At 49.0% G+C, this 22416-nt stretch overlaps 1 protein-coding gene across 1 annotated transcript in view; it reads left to right on the forward strand.

Moving 5' to 3' along the window:
• The window catches only part of MEGF9 (multiple EGF like domains 9), a gene marked incomplete at both ends in the record, with an annotated part of 44064 nt that overhangs the window by 6331 nt on the left and 15317 nt on the right, over positions 1–22416 (forward strand). Inside the window, one exon of the mRNA XM_080630378.1 lies at positions 16893–17094. Within this exon, the coding sequence (XP_080486504.1) occupies positions 16893–17094 (202 nt within the window). The remainder of the gene's footprint in view (positions 1–16892; positions 17095–22416) is intronic.

Genomic DNA, 22416 nt, shown 5'->3' on the forward strand with positions numbered 1-22416 from the left:
AGACCAGAACCGGTTGCGATTCAGTCTCATTAAACTGGCTCAACCCCAGGGTTTCGGGATCACAGGAAATTGCTTCCTTGCTTTAATTTGCCGTTCGGGTTGGGTCAGGCTGAAATGAAGTGGTTGGTTGTGCTTTGCTTCTGCTTCCAGGGAGCTCGAGGTTCCTGCGCCTCGAGCCTGCCCCATAAGATCAATGTCCTTGTTGTGCTTGGGGTTAAATCCATCCCCGTTTGGAGCTGGGGGCTGCCAGGGGAGAATGCTCCCAAAATCCCAGCAGGGCTTGTCTGGAAGGGTCTTTTATTGAGTTAAAGCTTGTCAGTCTGGAGGCATTTTGAACAAGGCATTCTGGACTCGGAATAATCAAAGCTTATTTGTTTGGATAGAACTTTGTTCCCCCCTAATTCAATAGGAAACTTCCCAGCAGTGCTGGTCCTGGCTTCTCCGCAGGATGCCGCCTCTTGTGATGGGGTCACTCACTCCCCTCATGGCTCTTCTCCCTGCTTCTTTACAAGCAGCGATGCTTGAAAGTGGTCCAGCTCGTCTGCATCCCAGCTGGTTGGGGTTCCATAGCAGAGCAGGTCCGGGGCAGCCTGGCTGGTCCCCCTTTGCTTTCAGCTATTGCATAGCGGCTCGGAATGCCGATGGGGAATGCTGGCTTCGCATGGTTTTCCTGGATTGTGCCTAGCTGACCATCCAAACACGCTGCACTGACCGGCTGCGGATGGGTTGAGCTGCCCAAAGTGGCTCTTTTGTTGGAGGCTGAATTCCTCCTCTGGCTGATGCTCATCCAGATCTTCCCATGCAAAATTCCTATTGCCCTTCGTCACATCCAGTGCAATGGGGTTGTGATGCCGGACAGGCTGCCAGCCCTCATGTGTGGCAATAGCTTTGCTCACCCCCCTTCAGGACTCCTATTCCCCTTGCTCTGAAAAGGACTTTTGGGGTCTCTGCTCCTGCTTTTATGCACACATGGGTCTTATTCCAGTAAGTGAGGAGCTTCCCTGGAGCTGCATGAACTAATGCAAAGCCTTAGCGCTGCTTCGAGTAGGATTTCTTGCCCTGAACACCTGCTGTATGAATGAAAATTTGCCTTGTAAATGTGACCGATTCAGCCTGAGCATGAGATGGGCGCTTGCTTTCTGCCTGAAAAGAGGGGGGGAAAAAGGTAAAACCTCGAAGGTTTTTCCACTTCCAGCAGCTTGGCCTCGAAACCAATGAGAAGCCCGACTCCCTGTTTTCCCCATCGCCCCCCATCCTTATAAATAAGCCACCAGAAGCATGACGAGGCAAGCATCCCTGCTATTTATAGCTCGTGCTGCTCCACATGCCTGCTTGAAAAAGCAGCCAGCTAAATGGCTCTGCAGCCCTTCAGCAGAAGCCTTGATGACACTGGCATTCTCTATGCATGGGTAGATGTATGTATATTTAAAGGGGGGTGGTGGTGGTGAGCGTTCACACTAAGCAGGCAGGATGGTTTCTGCAGCCAGGGATATTGCTACTGAGCAAAAGGGAGTCCCTCTGTGCTGCCCTGGCTCACAGGAAGGGGTGCTGGTTTAGTTGGTAGCCCCATGGCCTTTGGCCAGCATGGGACTGATGCTCCTGGGGATGCTGTGCTGGGGCTGGTCCTCCCATCTCTCCCTAGCTCTTCAGTGGGGTTATCACTAGACAACACATACACTGGTATTCCCCAGGCTTCCTCAGATATATATATTCTGAAGCCGGATTAAGCCTTTATTCCTTTTTTATTGTCCGTTTTGGCATCACCTGTGTGTAATGAGGAGGCTGCTGGTAACCTTTACCTGTTCAACTGGTCATGCCACTTCTCAGGTGGATCTGCTTTGTTCCTGGCACATGATACTGCCACTGTTTTGAGGCAGCTTTACTCTATTTTGACTGACTGGCTGACTGTATTAACTGATAGTGCTGCTTGGGCTGCTTTGATCCTGTATTATTTATGGAAATGATGGCATATAACTCTGTGTAGCTGATTAATGCTTGCATGTATTTTTAATGTGCTAGTTCTACTGTTTGATCTGTGCTAAATGATTATTCTCTGATGTGTTCCTTTCGGTTCCTTATGAAAAGGATATTGAGATGGACTGTTTGTTTTGTTGCTTTTTGTTCCTCTCCCACTGGTCTCATCTTGCGCTGGTTTTTAAGCTTTCACAGATCGTTTTCCCAAGCATGGCCCTGCCGCTGTCACGTGGAGCATTTACACTTTAGTGCTATTAATTTGAGCGTTTCATTGGTGGCATCACTCTGAATTCATCCCTGTGCGTGTAGTACTGGGGGGGCAGAAGATGGAAAAACAACCATTAAGGTGATGCTCAGTCCTTGTGTGCTGTTGCTGAATCCCAACGTGGCTGTGATTCAGGTCCAGCAACACCTGAATGAGAAGGAAACTGGTTTGAATTGCTGGGGTATCATTAATGCTTCTGTGGCCGGTCACAGGACGGCAGGCACTGGTCGATGTTAAGGAAATGACTTTAATTGCTGGGGAGGGGTGTGCTCAACCCACAGCTTCCTCCCTGTGGTGGGAGATGTGGCCGTGGCTGGGAAGGGACCGGTGGACCAAGGTGATGCATCCCATGACATGCGGTGCTTCCAGCACTGCCACTGGGGAGGGAGCCTCACGTCCTTCATCCCTCCTCCACAATCCTTCCCCTTCAGCAGATATGGCCAATGGGGTGGAAACCAGGAGGTCATTGCAGAAGGACCATCTGTGAGCTGGAGAATCAGGATTTCCCCTCCCTGAGGGCAAAACACAGAAGTGGAAGATGATTTTTTCCCCTTTAACATATATATTTTATCTCCTGCCTTTCATAACACCTCATTTTCATGGGACAGGCCAGGGTTGTCTCCTAACCCCATCCCACACCCAGCGTGTGGTCAGACCCACCTTCTCACTGGGCACACCATGCTCCGGCAATAACAGGTTATGAGGATGCTTTCATGAACAGCACTGTCAAGATGCAAAGCAATGCTAGCTGAAAACCTCTCAGTGCAGGCTTTTTCCCATCTTCTGAACAGAATTTTTTCTCAAAATCAGCAAAATATGTATTTCAGCAAAAGATCCTTTTTCCTTTAATGGACTTTTTCCATTGAAAAGAGTTGAAACTTGGTGTTTTGTTCCTTTCCTCCACGTTTTTTGAAGCTCCTTGGTCCATGAGAAACTTCAATAGTTCCCTTTTCCTCCTGCCCTCTATTTCAAGGAAGATATAAATATATATAGTGTATATATTTGTATAGATCTGCTTTTTTGTTGTTGGCTGTAACTCTTGCCTTTTGTTATCAGGAACAAAGCAAACATCATAGACTGTGTTTTTCCTGCTCTTCCTCTGCTCCAAACCAGAGGCAAGCTAACCTGGGCGCTGCAAGGGGCCAGTTATTCAGGGAGGAGCACCAGGATGCATGCACCACATCAGGGAATAGGCAGGATTCTTGGATATGGCTCCTACAAACCAAATTGCTTCCCCAAAACACGTCTCACTTGCAGACGCGTGAGTAATAGGGCAGAGGCATCCACACCTTCCTGGTGCTCTTCCTTTGTGGATGTGGAAAGAGGGCACCGTGCCTTGCGCAATGCTGGCACTGGCACAGGCTGTGTGTGGGGGGGTTGTTTCCATTCACCCTTTCCTACCCCAAACTGCAGCCTGAGGGCTGTGGGGAGCTGCATTGGGATGCAGTTGGACCCCAGGATACCCAGAGAAGGTGGAGGAGCTGCTCCAGGTTGTTGATCCAAACAAAAGGGTTACTGGAATGGAAGCAGAGCACGCTGATCTGTCTGCTCTTGCCTGGGCTGGGTGTTTGCTCACTTTGTGCCAGCACACGAGATGTCTTTGCTGGAGCTTCCCCAGCTCTGCCTTTCCCTGCTGTGGCCAACTGGGTTTTTTCCCATTCCCAGTGCTTAAGGAAGGATCTTGGGGGGGGATTTGCCTTGTTTTTAAGCTCCTGGGTGTCTCGAACACAAGCACATCCGTCCCATCTCCTGGCACTCCCCTCCTTCAAACAGCCATGTCATGTTAAGCTCTGTCTTGTGGGTTTTCCAGCAATACCCCCCTATTCCCAGGCAGCGCTGGGGGATCCCTCACTGGGGTCAGTGGGCTGCATGGCATCCCCACCTCTTGCACAGCATCCCCTCTGCTGTGGGACCAGCTGGTGTGGGGAGCAGATGGGGAGGTGGAGCCGGGCTGCTGGGCCGGATTGCAGGCTATGATAAAGCAAAGTGATGTAGAAAACTAAATACCTGTTACCAGAGCAAAGCAAACAGAGCCTTCAGCTGCCTGCAGCCTTCCTCTCTTCAAGGGCATGGCGTGGAGCTCCCTGTAAAAGATGCTGTATTATTAATTCGCTTGCTTTGGCTTGGTGCTGGTGCTGAGAAACCCAAGCTTGACTCCACATAATGAATAACAAACATTTGTCTGCATTTAACTGTTTTATTGTAAGCAGTTCTTCTTTTTCCTCCTGGAAGTTTACAGTAAGCTGTCGACAGCGCGGCCCTTTGACGTGGATTAGCGCTGATGCCGCACTGTTGAATCTAACCCATTCTTTTCACATCTTGGTGTGGTTTCTTTCCAAGGGAGGATTTTGTGCGTGTCTAACCCGTTTAAAATGGAAAATAAACAGGAAAGGGGCTGATCTCTGAAGGGGTGGTTGGGTACAAGGGCAGTGCTGGCTTTCCTGCAGGAGAAGGCAAGCTTTGGGGTGGGATGGAGGGGGTGATGGTCCTACCATACCCAGGAGAGGATCTGTCCCCCCAGCACCCCAATTTGGTGTCAGGGGGTGCCTGGAGCAGTGAGTGTCACTGCTTGTTGGTTTACAAACCCCTTTAAAGCTTCCCACATAGGTGTGTAGACGGTGAGTTCAAGCTTGTGGGCTGGGGAATCAGTGCTTCCCACTCTGCTTCACCACCTATAGCATTGTGGTCCCTCTTAGGGATCTCCTTTGTGCCCACTGTTACATACATACATGAGCTAGGCAGCCCTTAGAGCTAATACCTCTCCCCCTGTGTATATATATATGTATGTATATATGTACTACCAGGTAATATATTTAAGTGTGTTCTGTATCAAAGTAGAGCTTCTCTGTGTTGTGTCAGGTACCTGCAGCTCCCCTGGATTTGGTAGGATTATGGATGCCTCTTTGCAGATGGGACTCGGATGCTGTTTTTGCAAGGCTTCTCTGGCAGCAGAGCCGGTGGAAGGGGAGGTACTGCTCCTCCCCCTGCAATGCCAAAACAGTCATTATAAAGCCCTCAAAAATGGGGAAATGGTCAGTATAGAAATGTCAGCAAACCTCTTCTGGCTGACCCTCCGGCTACGGAGGAAGCGCTGTGGTTTGGAGCTTCATTTTTGACTTGGGCTCAGGCTTGTTTTTGCCAGCCCAAGACTGCGCCTTCTGCCTTGGAGGTAATTCCCCCTTGGTGATGCTGTTCCTGTTGCAAGATGCGAGTGGTGATCCAGGAGGCTTTGAGTGCACATCAGTCCTTTGGGTTTAGCGTCTTGGCTCAGACTCGGTCTTAGCTTAGTGCCCAAGCTGTTGGTGACTGAAACCCTTGTGCCTCCATCCTTCCCATCACGCTCTTATGGCTTTTGCCTATTTAGAGAGGATTTGGCTGTTCTGCAGGACAAGGCTGTTACCTGTTGCACTCCATTGTATTTATTGTGGGGGTTTCAGAGTATTGGCTTCGACTTTGAGTTATAGTTTGTGGTTGCTGAACTTGTGCTGTTTAATGGAAGCACCTTCCTCTTGAAGGTGGGCTTATTGCTGGGAATAAATACAAACCCAATGGCTAAGGCGGGAGCAACAGTGTCCATCTGTGTCGGCAGCAGCGTGGTGACCAAGGAGATGGAAATGAAAAGCTGATGCGCAGCCCTGGATGAAGTCAGGTTAAATCGAAGGGGAGCAGGAGGCAGAACCTGCTGCGGGTGGACTTTGCCCCTGCTCTGTGTGCAAGGGGTGGAAATTTGTGCTGTCTAAACGTATGACACCGCTGCAATCAATGGAGAAGGGTTTGGAGCACGGCTTGGATGCACTGAGGTGTCCCTGCTGCTGCCTGCTCCCCCTCAGCGGTCCCCAGCACATAATGGATCTGTTTCATTTCCTCCTTTCCACTGATAAGTGACGGCTTTCTCCATCCAGGTGCCTTTTTCCATGACGTGCCCTGGCCCGTATCAGTTCGCTCTTTGAACGCTCAGCTTCTCTTCCATAGGCTTGCCAGCAAATACTGTCTCATTGCAGATCTGCAACCCGGGTTGGAAGGTGCTGGATGAAAGCAAAGGTGAAATACGTTCTTAAAGGGGGAATTAAAGTCACCCAATGCAAGCTGGAGGGGAATGCATCACTGTCCCGTGCAAAGTGTAGCAGGGCAGGCAAAAGGCTGCATTATAAAATACAGGAATAAAACCTATGGAGCAGGAAACCCTTCTTCCCAGCTCACAAGGCATTTTCCTTGCTCTATCCCAGCAGCTTGCTGCACATTAGAACCTACAGCTCCTTTTTCTGGCAAGAGTTATGGTAACTCCAAGTTAGCCCGTGGCACTGTGTCATCATAACCTTGAAACAAGGGCAAAACCTGCCTGAAACCAGCTCTGATTACTCATGCTTCGTGCTGTCCCTCTCTCCTGCTGGAGTTTCTGCTATGGTAATTCCACTTATTAAGCAAGGAGACAAAACAGGGAGCCAAGCTTGGGAGCAGTGAGAGATCTGGGACTTGCTGGCTTCAGACTGTCAAGTGCTTTCTCCCTTCCTCTGTGCAGCCTTTAAAGTGAATGAGAGGGGAAGAAAGGTACTTTTGCTGTTTGTAATGACTGAAAGTCTGCATTTAAATATGTTTATTTAGAATAGGGAGGAAAAAAACCAGGGAAGTGTATTGGGAATGAATCCTGTGATGCTGAGGCTTTAGTTCATCTCCGAGCTTGTAAATGCAATGAGCTGAGAGGGACCGGGGTCTTAGCTCAGGCTCTGCAAAGCTTCTTTTGATTAACACTTTCAGTAAGTGTTTATTAACACTGTGGATAAAAGAAGCCTTTGTTAACGGAGCTGTCCCTTTGCTCCTCTGGAGGAGCTGAATCTTAAAAGGAGCAGCCCTGGGCACCTGCTGGAGTTACTGATGGAAGTTTTCATTCCAGATTTTCTCCACAGGCTCCAGCATAAACCGGCCTCAACCCCTCCAAAGCGGCTCTGCCCTTTCTTCCTCCTTAAAAAGGCCAAAAATGGTGTAAAAATGCCCCATGCCCCTGCCGTGCGTCTGCAGAGAGCATCACTTCGTGCTAAACCAGCTGAGGAGACGTGCACGAGCCCCTTCAGCAGCTCTGCCTTGGAAGGATTTAAACAGAGTTGCTCCTGATGTTGGCTTTTGTTCATGTGAAGTGCCATGGGAGAGGGAAGTCTGCTCTGTTGGTGGAGAGGGGGTGCTGTGCTCCATCACGGAAGCTCCTGTGCATCCAGGAGGTTATCTGGGGATACAGGGGGGACACATCCGCCTGGTCCCATGGTCCATGGGGTGTGATGGAGGAGCGGGAGGTGGGGCTCAGGATCTGACCTTGCTGCTTGTCTTGCAGCAGTGTGGACTTCCTTGGTCCACATCCACTTCTCTTGGATGTCCAAAGCCTCCCTTTGGATGCATCTCTGGTCTTGGGGAATTATTAGAGCAGTTCAAAAAGGGCTCCTGCTCACTTGGGTTGAAGCCTGGGCTGCCCCAGAAGGTGAAAACCATCTCCGGAGGTTACGTGTGTGGCAGCCATCCGAGGGAGCATCTGCTGCTTCCAGGAGCTGCAGAGCTGCTCCTCTGCCTCTCGCCAACGCCTCGCTGGGGGAGGACGTGATTCCCAGCATTTTCCTATTGAATTATGGATTGATGGCAACACCGTTGCTGTCAGCATCCCCATGCTTTAAATGAGTGCTTTAAATGAGAAAGAAAGGATGGCTTCTCACCACATCCATCCTACATTGAACTGAGCTTTGGTAGCTCTGCCTGGTGTCAGTGGCGAGTAGTTAATGGTGAGGACTGAGGAGATGCTATTGCATCTGCGGGTGCTGTCAGCAGGCAAGGTCCAGAGATGTATTTTGGGTTTAGGTATGTGCAGGCAGGAGGCAGCTCCTGTAGCTGGGCAGATTAGTTCCATGCAAGCTGGACAAGGTCCCTCCTTTGTATCCTGTGTTAGTGGAGCAAAGGAATCCTGCCCTGCCTAGGCATTTGCAGACTGCTGAGTGCCAAGGGTAGCACTGTCCCATTGTATCCCATTACTGCATCCACATCCTGCCCTGCAGGGACCATCCTGGCCCGTGTCTGCATTGCAGCAAAGCATCAGCAGTGAAGGCAAAGTAACCTGGGCTGTCAGTGCAAGCCCATGCAGGAGCCTGGCACTGGACTGGAGGAGCCTCACCCAGGCAGGTACCAGCTTTGTATAGTGGGAACAGTAAAACAGGGGTTCATTGGAGCTCATCCTCCAACTCATCCCCTAACCCCTGTTTTCTTGCTGGTGATTTGTGCAACACAACTTGATACCCCAAATACAAATGGTTGAAGAGATGATTCTCCCCCAGGATATTTCTCTGCAGTGCTTTTGAAGCTCCTGTGGAAATCACTGTGTTCATTCATGAGCTGCAATTCCCTAAAGCACCGAGCAAAGTTGGTGATTTTAATTACTTTTTGCAGGGATCTGAGCATACGGAGACTTCAACAGATGATTATAGTTCAGATTATTCATGCAGCTCTTCCTAATCCCTTTCTCTGCTAGGACATGGTTGGTAGGTACTAAAATTGAAGCCTACTATTAAATTCCCAGCCCTGTCCCATATGAGCTGTCTGGATCTTTGAATGTGGAAGCGTTTTGCTGACTAAAGTACTTACATTTCCTAAGAGGTGCTGCTGAAAGAGGGATGCTGTGTGCTGCTGTGGAGGGACTTGCCAAAGTTCCATTTCATCCTGTTTATCTCTAAGCCCTGAGCTGGGCTGGCTTTGATGCATGCTGGGTGGTAAGAAATACAGAGACTTTCAGTCAGAAACGTGGAATATTTCTGTGGCTGCAGATGCTCGTGGAAATATTAGTGGGAAAAATCAAACCAACGCAAGTAAAATGCCAGCAAAACTATTTCTGCAGTAATTAAAGGGCTTGGATCAGTTTTCTTTCAACTGTTGAGGTTTTAATCCTGCAGCATTTAGTTGGTCTGTTTGAAGTTACTGTAGTTTCTTGTATCATAAACAGTTTAGGGCCACATTCGTCTTTGTACACAGTCTGCTTAGGAAGAGACCCGGAGGGTTTGTCTGCGGGTGGAAGTGTATTGTTACATAGGGATAATTGTTCAGCTGCAGCTGTGCAATCCCTCCTATGCGTTCTTGTGCCTTATAGCCTGGACCACTCCTGCTTCTCCTGACATCCCCTTGTCCTGTCGATGGGAGCTCCTCAGCTGTTTTGCTCTGTGGTGGTGCCATGAGCTGGGTGTTTCCCAGTGCAGGAGGAATAGGAGGTTAATGAGAATCCAGATTTCCCTTGTTTTTGGCAGGGTTTGATCCTTGAGTCTCCCAAGACAGCTTTACACCTGCGAGCCTGACTTCTTTGATGCACGTTTACATGGGAATGAGCCGTTTCAAAGCTCGCCGTGCAGGTTGGTAACTTGTTCAGCATCAAAAAGGAAGGGAATAAAACAACATTGCTCAGTGCTTGCATTTCACAAGGAGCTTTCAGAAGCCAAATGTCTCTGTGTTCAATTGCAGGTGCGGGGAAGGAGTAAAAACCACTAATCCCAAGGACTAAGCAGCCTTGGCTTTAATGTGTGGCTGTGGGTTAGCTGGAAAAGAGTGGTTGCTTTATTCATGGTTGGTGGGGTAGGAGGGCTGTGAATAAAGGGAGTGATGCTGCGTCCCCTTGAGAATGCAGATTAAAGGCAGAGGGGTGACATGGTCTGGGCTGAGCTGGAGTTTGGCTGAAACCCCAAGTCTGCCTGCTTGTTGCTGGTAGAAAGTGCTTGTGTGACCCTGAGAGTTGGGACCTTGGCTTTGTCGTTCTTTCCAAGTGATAAGAGAGGTTTAATCTGATGTAATTTTCCTCGACAAATATGTTCAATCTTCTAACAGCATTACAAGTGATGTAAAAGCATTGAGGAATTCCTGCCTTTCTCCCCCTGTTGACCCATACAATCCTTTTATGGAACAATACAAGTGACTTGTATAAAGCTTTTAACAGCATTAATGTGAATGATGCTGTTCTCTTCATCAGCAGCATGCCTGGCTCTGCAGTGCCTTGAGCCTGATGGAGTCCTTAAGTGCCCTGAACCTGATGCACTCAGTAATAAGATGAATGCAAAATGGCAAGACACTTTTCTATGTATATAAAACATTTTGGGGGTAGCCAGAGATCCTATTCCCACCACTCTGGCTTTGCACTGTAGCCTCAAGTGAGAGTAAATGACAGGTCTGAGCACTTTAATGCACCTTGGTAATGCAGGATTTGACTCTTGTGCTCAATGCCATCTAGATGCAACTGAGCTCAGCTCTGATCCTGTTCCTGCAGGAGCTCTTAGCCCATGGCAGATGCTCCTCAGTTCCCTATGGGAGAGCTCAATACTCCTGTGCCTTCTCAGATCTGCAAGCCATGGGGTGAAGGTTCACTGCAGTGGTTGGAGGCGAAAGCATCCTTATACTGGGATAGCAGCTTCTGCGTTCATGGTGTCAGCTTGGTTGCACCCAGCTACCCAGGTGAGGGGTGATGGAGTTGAATGCAAAAGCTGCTTGACCACGCTGGGATGGTGGCATCAGAGATGTGGAAGGGATGGGCTGGAGCTCAGTGAAGTTGTTTGACAAGGGCTGGGTAAAATAGGACCTCCTCTTGACAGACAGCAGCTTGTGAGGCTCACAGATACTCTCATCCTGTATCCCATGCTGGGATGGCGCTGGCCTGACCTTCATCCAATTGCTGGGGAAGGTTTAGTGCACTGGTGGGTTGTACTGAGGGAATGAAATATCTTCTTGGGGCTAAAGGAAAGAGGCTGTTGAGAGGCAGGGGGAAGGAGCACAGCTGTGGCTCTGGCTGTAATAAGAAAAGATTCCCAGTGGGAAAAGCTGTGTCTAACCCTTTAAGGGGGATTTGTGTGCCTGGAGGGAAGGACTGGAGCTGTAGCCGTTCCTGAGCAGTGGAAACAAGGAGAAATCAGAGCTGCAGGGTCAGAGCAAAGCTTCACCCATTCAAGGCTGGACAGAAGATGATGCCAAGGGCATAATTAATAATAATTTTTTTATATAAATAATTTTTATTAATAATTTATAAATAATATTAATATTTATAAATAATTTTTTATTAATAAAATTAATTAAATAAGCCCTTCAGGATGCTTCTAGATTCCTCTGTTTAATAGCTACCAGTGGACCTATGCTTTGTGAGCTTATCCAGTCCTCCTTTGAAGCCATAGGTATTTCTGGCTCCCAGAGCATCCCCTGACAATGAGTTCCACAATTTAATTACAAGGGAGAAGGAAATGGCCTTGGATGGGTTTTTAAACCTTCTGCCTGATCCCTTTATTCCTGATTTGTCAGAAATGGTGCCTGGAGAGGGATTGGGAGGGGGGAAATGAGGGAGAAGGGACAGAAGGCAGGGATTGAATTTAGGAATAAAGTATGGGGAGAGGGGAGGGGAGCTGCTACACTAATACCAAAACAGAGCCTTTCAGGGGTGGGATGCTGTTCTGTGTAGGAATGCAGTAGCTCCATCCTCTCTGTGCAGATGAATGGGATACTGAGTTGGTGATGCTGGTTTAATATCTGGAAGGTCAGACTGGTGTGAAGTGAGATTTCATTGGAATAAACCTAGTGTAACTACAAGCCTGGCATCTTTATTGCTCTTCTAAATCCAGCAGAATACCTGATGGGGTATTTGGGAGGTGAGGTTTTCACTGAGCTGTGTCTTTGCATGGTTCATGTGAGGCTGAGAAACCAAGCTGGGGCTGCACCCAAAACCAGAACAGTAACTCCAGGTTAGATCTATCTATCTATCATCTAATCTATCTATCATCTAATCTATCTATCATCTAATCTATCTATCATCTAATCTATCTATCATCTAATCTATCTATCATCTGTCTATCTATCCATCTGTACTATTTTTCCTTCTTCTAGTCCAGAGAATAGGAAATGGCTGTCTCCCTGGGGATGCTTTGAAGCAGGACAATAAATAGCAGCCCTGGGACTTGCTCTTTCAGCTGCGTTCTTCTAACTAATAAAGCGCATCTTGGATTTTCCATACTGACTCCCATGAGTAGGTGACTTTGTTCAGGCTTTGCACTGTTCCAGGATGTCCCCAGCAAATATGGTTTCACACAGATAGCTTGATGTGTTTCATAGTGTTTTCTTTTGCTCTTTGTAAATATTTCACCTGGTTTTCAATTATTCATTCATTAAGTGGCTCGGATGGGAGAAGGAATCACACTTAAAAGATGTGAGAACACTTAAACCACTGCAAGACCGAAAGCATGTGAAAACATAATCCGAGACATCATTTTTATACCATTATGAGCCCTGCTTAAGTACTGTGAGGGGATGGGAGATGAAGGGATGTGGTGTCACACAGGGCATGGGTTATTGCTTGTGTTGGTGCTGCTTACATCCAATACAATAAACCCCATAAATAACTATTCTCTAATATATTAGTAACCTACAACTAATAGCAATGAATCAATTCAGTGCTGCAGCTAAGGGAAGCTGCACATTAAATCTGTCTCCACTACATCAGCCTGTCCTTTGCTGTAGCAAACTATAAACCTTTCCTTCTATCCTGTCTGCCTCTAAGCAATGAAAAGTAAAGGTTAAAATGCTGCTCATGAAGGGAGCAGTGTTTGGGTTTTTGGGCTTGAAGGAGTAACATGTGGTGGTGATACGCTCTTTTATAGTGCCTCTATTCTGGGATCTCAAAATGTCATCAAGGCTGTTAAGTAATTAGAGCCTGTCAGCACCTTCACAAGCAAAGGTGGTGTTTTTATCACTGATAGCCAAGTGCTTTGAGCTGCTGCATGGTGCTTTATGGGGAAGGAAGGGAAACCTTGGTGTGTTAGAAGTGGCAGAGACAAGCAGAGATTGGAGGCCATGGGGTTTGGGTGTACACCCTGTGGATGGGGAAACTGAGGCAGGGCGAGGGTGAGTCACTGTATGAGCTGGGAGTCAGGGCTTGGACCAGCACCCCATTCCTGAGGGCTCCTTGCCCTTGCATCCCATTGCTGATGGTGTTACCCTCAACACAATACCTCCAACCATGGCTGAGCACCCCAGTATGGGTAGCAGTGGGGTTCACCCACGTCTGTTCATTCCTTTGTGTTTGCAAAGCTCTGGGTAAGGTGATTTTGAAGGTTACCTTCAACATCTAAAGCATTTGCTTGAGAAAACTGAATAAATGCTCCAAAAACCCAGGCTCTGGCCAGGAGCCAGGATAATGTTCCCTGATCATCCTCTGCAGTGCTTGTCATCTTTGCTGTGCTCCCAGAGTCGAAGGTAGATGTTTGTTATCACTTTCCTGTTCAGGCTATGGACCCTTCTCATCTTGAACCCGGCTGCCACTGGGACAACAAAGTGTCTTTTAAATTAAGCCTCAGGTTTTCATAGTCTGGAACATCACCATGTCAAACCTCAATGCTGTGCTGGGCAATGGATTTTAATGCTGCTGCTGCTGCCTCTCCTCTGTTGCAACCAAAGGCGCTTTAGGGCATTTTTGGGTTGCATCAGCCAGGCAGATGTGAGATGAGCTGGGTGCAGTGAGGGTGGCTTGGAGGTAGGTAGAGGGGACCGCAAGTGATGCTGCTGCCCTGAACCAGGCTACCACCCCTCCCCACCTCTCTGGGGTGGTTTGGGGATGAAGGGCCTGCAAAGGAAGCATCCCTTTATGGGTATCTCTTCTCTATCACCCCCATTGTGTCTTATCACACACTCAGGGATGATTTTGCATCTTCCCAATAGCATCCACAGCAGACAGGCTCATCCCCGTGCCCCCGCTGGCAGCAGAACCAGCTTCCCCCATTGCTGCTGAGGCAGCTGGAGCCGAAGCTTCACCAGCCTGTGAGCACAAAGCTGCTTTTGCCTGTGTTATTTTGGGCTATTGCAGCATTTCTCTTGCTCTCATGGGAAACCGGCAACAGCAGAGCTGGTGGCATCTGCGCTACTGTTGAGTTTGCTGCTGACGCTGAGCTGCTTCCAGGTTTTGACCCAATTTGGTGCAGTTTTGATGGGCAAAGACCTGCAGGAAAAGATAAAAAGGCATGGGGAAAGTGCTGCAGGTTTGGGAAGCATAAAGCTTCCCAGAAGCTTCTCAGTGCACAGTGTTGGAAGGAAAACTCACTTTGGGACTTGGTGCCATTGCCAAGATCAACCCCAAATCAGCTGCTATTGCAAGGCTGTTTGTGTTTGCATCCCTTGGATAAGGCAGCAGGGCTTGGCAGGATCCTGCCTTTGCCTTCCGCTGCTGCCTGGTGTGTGTGGGGCTTCTGCAGGTAGCAGTGACATTCCCAATGGGTTTCACCATGGCTTGGCAATGGCTGGATGCTTTTGATGGATGGTTGAGGCCCTTTGATAAAGGCCAGAAGAAATACAAGGCTGTTGCCAATATATACAGTAACTCTTCCCTGACTTCTGGTTTTTCTTGTGTTTTTCCCTTGGCTGATATTCTTGGAAATATAACTGATATGCTGTCAACATCAGTTTTCCCTGCTCCTGTCAGTGTCATATATTTGGGGACATCCCTCTTTTTTCTCCCTAGTGCAAGCATGTCCACAAAACCAAGCTCCTAAAGCTGCTGCACCACAGCCCTGTCTCTCTAAAGGCCTTTCATGCCCTGCAGTGGATGAGGCTATTGAATCTCTACAGCAATGTGCCCGTGTGTCCTTTTGAGCTCTGATGGCTCTCATTGAGCTGTGTCCATCACTTCCTGGATGGAGAGGGGCAGAACTGGGGCAGTGCTTATGAATGGTCCCCATCAGCATGGAGGAGCTCTTTCCAGCTGCGTCCACATGGAGCAGCTTCTTGCTCCCATGCTGGACCTGCCCTAACATGACCGTTACAACTGATCTACTACTTGTTGGCTTTGCTTAATGAAGTCTAGCAGGTCTAATGGCACTGCATGTAATGAACTTTGAAAGGTAAATCTGTTTTGATGCATGTTTGACAAACTCCAAAGTGCTTTTTTCTTTGCTGAACAAGTTTGCCTGGCTCCCATGGGCTGGGAGAAGCCCAAGTGCCCGAATCGATCAGGTTCCACTTGGATAATTGCGATGGGGATTTGGTTCATTACATGAAGTGGCTGCTCAAGTGGATAATTGCAGATCTTGAGGTGTTTGTCCTACTTGCAGCTTTAGATTGAAGCGTATTTAGGTGCAATTTCACAGGTGTATAGGTACAAAATGACTTCTGTGGGGACACTGTGCATGCCTTGCCAGCATCACAAAGCTCAGTAACTCCTATCTCTGTGTGTTGGAAGCAAACAGATGAGAAGTCAAAGCACCAGGAGCTATTTCCAAGGTCCCCAGGGATGATGGGCACTGGGGAGCCTTTACAATGCTCCTGCGATGCTGGAGACTTTCGGGCTTGTGTTTCCAATGGTACTTGGAGATCTTCAGTGTGGTCTGATTCCAGCAGATTACTTCTGTATTCATAAACTAATCTTTATCCAGTCACTAAAGCGTGGTTTGCTCCAGGTCGTTCCCATTGGACTGGGGCACAAGTGGGCAATATAAATGTTAAATAATGTGAAAAACCTGTACTTGCATAGACTTGGGTTGTCTTGACATGGTTGGAGTCAAGATTTCTGCGGATAGGGACCTTGCTTCCCTATGGAGTGCGCTGAACACTGGCTTTTCCCAGGGAATAACAAACACCAGCGTTTGCGTAAAGCCCCTGATGCTTCCTGCACTACTTCTGCAAATAATCCTTGTTTATCATTCACTCTTGGCAGAAAAAGACCTTTAAATTATTAAGGCACTAAATATTTTGCAGTGAAGGAATGGAGATAAAGCTCTTGGCAGAAACAAATTGCCGGGGAGAGGTTCCCTTCAGTGCGTTCGGTGCTTTAAAGTATGATGAGAAATAGCATGTGGGGGGACTGGGAATTCCTCACTTGATCACAAGATTTGCTTCTCTTAAAGCAGCCGCTTGGTGCGTGCTTTCCATAGGCCTCTTAATACGGATTGTCCCTATGGCACCTATGGGGTACCTAAAGCAGGCTCAGCTCACCATGGGGATGAAGGTTGCCCGTTGTGGTTTAAGTGGCCCCAGCTCCACCACATGAGGTTTTAAAGCCACTTCCATGTGCTTGATGCTTCCTTGAGGGCAGTTCCAGTGGGAGCCCTGCCACAGGTCTAAATGCCTTAAGCTCCTCTGGCTTCCAGTCATGGGACTCTATCCATTCTTCAGGAGTGGGAGGGATATCCTGGTGCTGGTTCATGGTGCAGGTGTGTTGTGTGTGCCTGGTGTCCTACAACCAGCCTGTTGGTAAATCAGGGATGAAATGGAGGATCTGATAAGCAGTGATTCTGCCACCTATTGCTGACTCTACCCTAATATTGAAGGAGCTAGCACTTGGCTCCTGGAGGCATGTAACCAGACAAGTGTGTATGTATATATGTGTGCATGTCTATGTGCAGACACTATATATAGCTACATATGTATGTCTTTAAATAGTTAAACCCATGGTCTAGCTCTTTGGGGAGAGATTTGAAACGTGAACCATGGGGTTTGAACCCCCGGGTCCATAGCATCCCCCAGGATGCTCACAACAGTTGTTTGTATCATCTCAGCATCTTAAAGCACCTTACAGCGGTGAGGCTTCCAGCTTGGGGAAAGCAAGGGGAGGGCAGAGACACTGGCCCTGGTAAGTGCGTGTCCCCATCACATAGGTTTCAGCTTCTCTTTCCCCTTACAGGAGACCTGTGCAACTGCAGCGCCGCGGGCAGTGCCAGCGTGGAATGCAACAGCACCACGGGGCAGTGCCCTTGCCTCGAGGGCTACGTGGGGCTGCGCTGCGAGACCTGTGCCCAGGGCTTCTTCCGGGATCCAGATGTTCAACATCGGTGCCATCCCTGCGGATGCAGCCCCGCCGGCTCCCTCAGTGCTCAGTGCGATGGGTGAGTAAGGTGGTGGTTCACTGAGCTGCGTGTGTGGCATCAGGATATGGGGTTATTTTGAGATGCGGGATGCAGATCAGGCAAGGATGGATCTTGGCATCTGGTGTTGGTATTTAGGGGGGAAAAAGAGACACGAAAAAGCAGGAAGGAAGCTGGGCTTATAAAAATTCATGAAGCATGTTCTTCCTGTCTTTCAAGAGCTGGAGTATAAAATTATCTATAGCTGTGGCAAAAGCCCTGGCAGCCCACAAGGGAGGTAACTTGCATTTCTGAGTTGTATGGAAGCAGAACATCTCCTCTTGCGCATCCTCTCGTCCTTGCACGTCCATTAATCCCTATTGGATGGGACCGCCTTAATGCTCGAGGGGAGGTGGGGTTGAGCACAGCTTTGGAGAGGTTTATTTTCCATAGGGTTATTTATTACATGGAGGCAAATGAAGCTTTATGCTCTGCCCTTGCCATGCAGCAGCCCAACAGCAGTGTCAGCTCCTGCCTTGCCTGTTGTTTAACCCTGCCACCTCCTCTCCTTGGCTGTGTTAAGAAAGTCACTGCAGCTGATGCTTTGAGCTGTTGTATAATGAATGTATTCCTCTTCATTTCACCTTACCCACCCTCACATTGTTCCTTTTAAAAGCCAGCATGCAATTATCTCCTTTTCCAACCAGTGATCTGTCACTCAGAGATTTGTTGCTGAGTTGAGGGGGTCTCTGTGTTACTGCATAGAATGGGCTGAGCAGCAGCCTGACCCTTTGGGATGCTCCAGTCTTCCTGGGCTCCCTTCTCCTGCTGCCACCAGCAAAGGCGTTCCCAGAGCTCCAGGGCACTGCCAGGGAGGTGATACCTGTGTGTGGATGCAATGAGCTTGTGCTGGCATCAGCCTTGTTGTCTTTTAGGGCTTGGTGCTGCAGGCTTAGCGTGTGTTGAACATCTGCGCTTCCCTGCCCAGGCTGGGGCTGAGTCAGAAGCGACATGTGCTGCAGGGACATGCTCTTTGCCATTATTGTATACATGTATTTTGCTTTTCCAAACACCCAAACCCTCTGTTGATGTCCTTCCTTTTTGTTTCCATGCTGTATCTTTCTGCTTCTATAAGCTCTGAAAAATCAGAACTTAAGTAGTGCTCCAGTTGACTGGAGTGGCTTTCTTACTAAAAAAGGTGATTCTTGGGGGTGGAAAGCATAGAGTTTCACTTGGTTTGTTTAGTGGTTGGTATGGGAGGATGTGCCTGGAAGCATTAGGGATTGCCATAGACAAGAAAGAGTTCGTTCAGATTTACCAGAAAGGGAAATTGGGCAGAAAAGCAAATGGGGCAAATCTGATCTTCAAGGGCTGGGAGAGGAGGGAGGTGCTGCTGCAGCAACTGGATGAGCTGGGAGGGAGCGTTCTGAGTCACTGGGCAGCAGTGAAGCACAGACATGGGTGATGTCTCGCATGGAGACAGCCAAGAAACACCCTTGGGAGCTTCAGGTGAGATGCTCAGAGTTGTGAAGGAGAATGAGGTGGAGCTGGTGCTCGTAGTGAGCCACAACTGCAATGGGTACGGACCCAGAAATGGCAGTGGGACCTTCCTGGCTTCTCCTCTTCAACATCATTATACAGCCTTGAGGGATGTGGGAGATGTGGATCCTCAGGCATTTAGAAGGGGCAGCATAGGGCACAATTTGGAGGAAGGCTGAGGGAGGAGGACTGATGGTAACAGAGATGGCTTTGTGCTTTGCTTCTCTGCTCAGTGGGGTTTGCTGCAGATGGAGATGACCTCTGGGTGTTTAAAAAGAGTGAAATTAGGTCAGTTGTCTGTGGTGTAGGGCTGGGGGCGTCAGTGTGGCTGCGAGCGGGGCAGCCTCGTGCAGTGATTTATATGGGAAAATGAAGTGGGATGCAAAATCCGGCAGGAAAAATGCACCCATTCCTATTGCATCAAGGCAGGCAGCTGCAGATGGCAGAAGTATGGGACTAGAGACATCCGCTGCTGTCAGTGGCTGGGATGGATGCTGGGATGTGGGTACCGGGGTGCATCCCTGTAGTGGGCTCTGTCCTGATGGGTGGGAGCATGTCTTCTGCATTGCAGGGACGTGTGTGTGTGAATCCAGGGATGAGGGTTATGCTGGAAACAGTGGGTCTGGAGCCTTGGGTTTGATGTCTACCTGCTGCTGCGTTCCTGGAGGAGCAGTGCATGTCTCTCCATCCCTCTGGGCAATCCCTGCTTGGGATGAGGCCCACAAGCATTGCCCAACACCAGTCACCAGCTTCTATTTTATTGACATTAAAGCACTGTAAGCTATATTTTAATTTACTCATTCCTCTACAGCATCAGCCCATCTCTGAGTTGCACAATTGCTGTGTGCTGGCTTGAAACAGAAGCAACTGCTGTTGAGATCAGTGTCTGAGTGAAACAGCAGTGTCATTTTGGATTGTGACCCCCCTGGTTTGAGGGGCAGGCTGAGCTCTCAGGGCACACAAAACATGCCTCAGCCATTTCAATCCGCTTGCCCAGGCTTTTGTCAAACTGCCTTTTAAAGCATCATCATATGATGATGATCAGTGTTATTTCTAGGCATGCTCTGTGGCCGGCCAGATGGCACACCCCAGTACACTGTTTATTAACCAGACCTCAAATGTAGCCCATCAAATACAAATAACAGAAATCCCTTTCCCGAGGCACAGAGTTGATTTTGGGAGTGAACATTGACCTGACATGCTGTCGCTGTGAATGGGCTCCATGGCCACTAATCAAAGGTCTGTTTTGGTGGTGGTTTAAATGTGATTATCTGGGGAGATCCACATAGATCCCCCTCTGGGATGGCAGAGGGTTTCCGTGCTCTGCTTTGGATGGGTTTTGTGTTAGATGAAAAGCTGTGTGTAGCTGAAGCTGGAGCTTGCTGTGGGACTGGATGCAATCCTAGGCTGACATATCTTGGAGAAGGGGGAGTGTGTTGTCCCTATGGTGGTTAACGCCTAGAAACCTCAGATAAAACCACACTGCGCTGGGTTGGATGCTGTGTGGATGCTTACTAAAGATAGCTGTGGCCTGGAAGTGTTCATAGTCCATAGAGGAAGGGTGGAGACAGAAGCTGGAGTTTCAAGAGCTGTGGTCAAGGTCATGGAGTAGCGGAGAATGACAGTGACTCACATGGGTGCATGGAAGGACTGTGCTGCTGCAAAGCCCTGGTGGTGGTCCCAGCCCATGGCAATGTGGCCCCAGCCAGGAGCTGTCCCCCATCAGCTGCATCTCTCACCATCCTTTGGTTCCCTCCAGTTGAAAGCTACTTTGTCCTTTGAGGAAGAAAGAACATTCCTACCTGATGGAGAAAGTGAAGGTGATGCTGCTGGAGAAGGTCACCATACCCAGGCTGGGCAGCCCACATCTCTCAGGCTTGCATCCCTGTGCATTGATTTTCTGTCTTCTTCATGTAAGCAGAGTCCTGTGCCTTGAACTCCTATCTCCAACTCCCTATGGCTGGGCAAGGAGCTCGCTTGGGCAGCAAAGGTGCCCTGGGGTAATGGTGGTCTTCAGCCTCACCAGCCATGGCAGCAGTGGGGCTCCTTCTGCAGTCCCAGCACAGCCCTGCCCTCCATGTCCTGCATTGTGGCTTTGCCCATTGTGTCCCCAGTGACTCATGGCACAGCCCTGGATGTGGCAGGGCTCTGCCTGGAAGCACAGGGCAAGAGGAAAGTGGTTTGGTCCAGGGGAAGCCTTTCCCTGCTGGAATGACACGAGGAGCTATAGCACAGCTCTTTAACTGCATGCGGAAGTAGTTGTCCTGTGTTAACCTGTCCTCTGGCTGATCGATTTAAAGGAGCAGGAGTGCAGGCAGGAAGAGGCTGCGTGTGGCACCCTCCTGGTGAGCAGGGGACCTCAAGTGATGCTGCATTTCACTTATATATTCATTTGTACATTCCTAGCAGCACTGACCAGCCCCGCTCTGCACTGCAGGCATAGAATCATGGAATGGTTTGAGTTGGAAGGGACCTTAAAGCTCATCCAGCTCCAACCCCTGCCACAGGCAGGGACACCTTCCACTAGAGCAGCTTGCTCCAAGCCCCTGTGTCCAACCTGGCCTTGAACACTGCCAGGGATGGGGCAGCCACAGCTTCTCTGGGCACCCTGGGCCAGCGCCTCAGCACCCTCACAGGGAAGAGCTTCTGCCTAAGAGCTCATCTCAGTCTCCCCTCTGGCAGGTTCAAGCCATACGCCTTGGCCTGTCCCTACAGGTCCTTATTTCTCTAAGAGTGAGCTTAAATACTGCTAGTATATAGCCGCTTATGAAAGTGATGGGTTTGAAGCCTCTAAATCAAGAGACTGGCATGGTTCAGCCCTTGATTTCCTTTTTGCCTGGGAGGTTTTGGTTTTAAATGAACTCACTCCAGTTCCAGGGAAGAGAAGGTGATGCTTCAGCCTCCAACTTCTGTTGCACTGTACCTGTGCTTGTGAACAAGAGGACAGCTGCTGTTCATTGTTTAAGGATTGCCACATGGTTTAACTAAACCTGGATTAACCATCTAAACCAGGTTAGGCTTTTTCAGCTCCCTTAAGCTCTAAACAGAGGTAATACACTGTCATTGTCCCTCCTGAAAACAGATGCATATTAAATTGTGGTCTTTATGTTGCTCCCTCTTCCTGTGCCTCAGTTTCCCCACAAGCAGGAGGGTGATGGGAAGCACAGGCTTCAACATACTTGGAGGTAACATTAGCCTTGGTTCATGTCTGATGCTGAAACACGCTGCCCCAGCATGCAGCACTCCATTCCCTCCCTAACTGAGCAGTATTTCCTTACTGCTGGCTGGGGACACAGCTTGCAGTGTGGATCCTGGTTCACGGACGGTTCATGCCGCAGGCTCAGCATAAGTCATGTTAGAGAGAGCTCCTGTCACTCATTTCCGTTCTAAAAGAGAAGATAAAGCGCACATATGAATGCCAAAGTGTTAATTCAGGGGTGTTTTACCCCCTCAAGGGCATCTCATGCTTTGTGTTCACATTAGAATTAAGGCAGAGGGTCCCTGAGAGCATTCATACACTGCTGTCCCCTGGAGCAGGGATGCTGCGGGGCTGAAAGGGGAGCGCTGTTCACAGGGCAGTCTTCATCCCTCTGTGCCTTCTTTGTAGTGGGCTTCTCTTTGGAGAGGCTGATCCTGTGACCCTCACTCATATGGGGTCTGCTGCTGAGAGTGAGGTCAGCAGCACTGGACAGTGTTCTCTGTGAATGGCTTTGAGTTGGAACTCAAACCCCTTTGGGTTGGAGTTCCCAAAGGAGCTTGGGGAGCTGGTGGGATGTGAAAGGATGCAAAGAGACCGCAGAGGGGAGAAGGAATAAGGAATGTCAG

The sequence above is a fragment of the Psittacula echo genome (assembly GCF_963264785.1).
Source record: "Psittacula echo genome assembly, chromosome: 16".
NCBI classification, from domain to species: Eukaryota; Metazoa; Chordata; class Aves; order Psittaciformes; family Psittacidae; genus Psittacula; species Psittacula echo.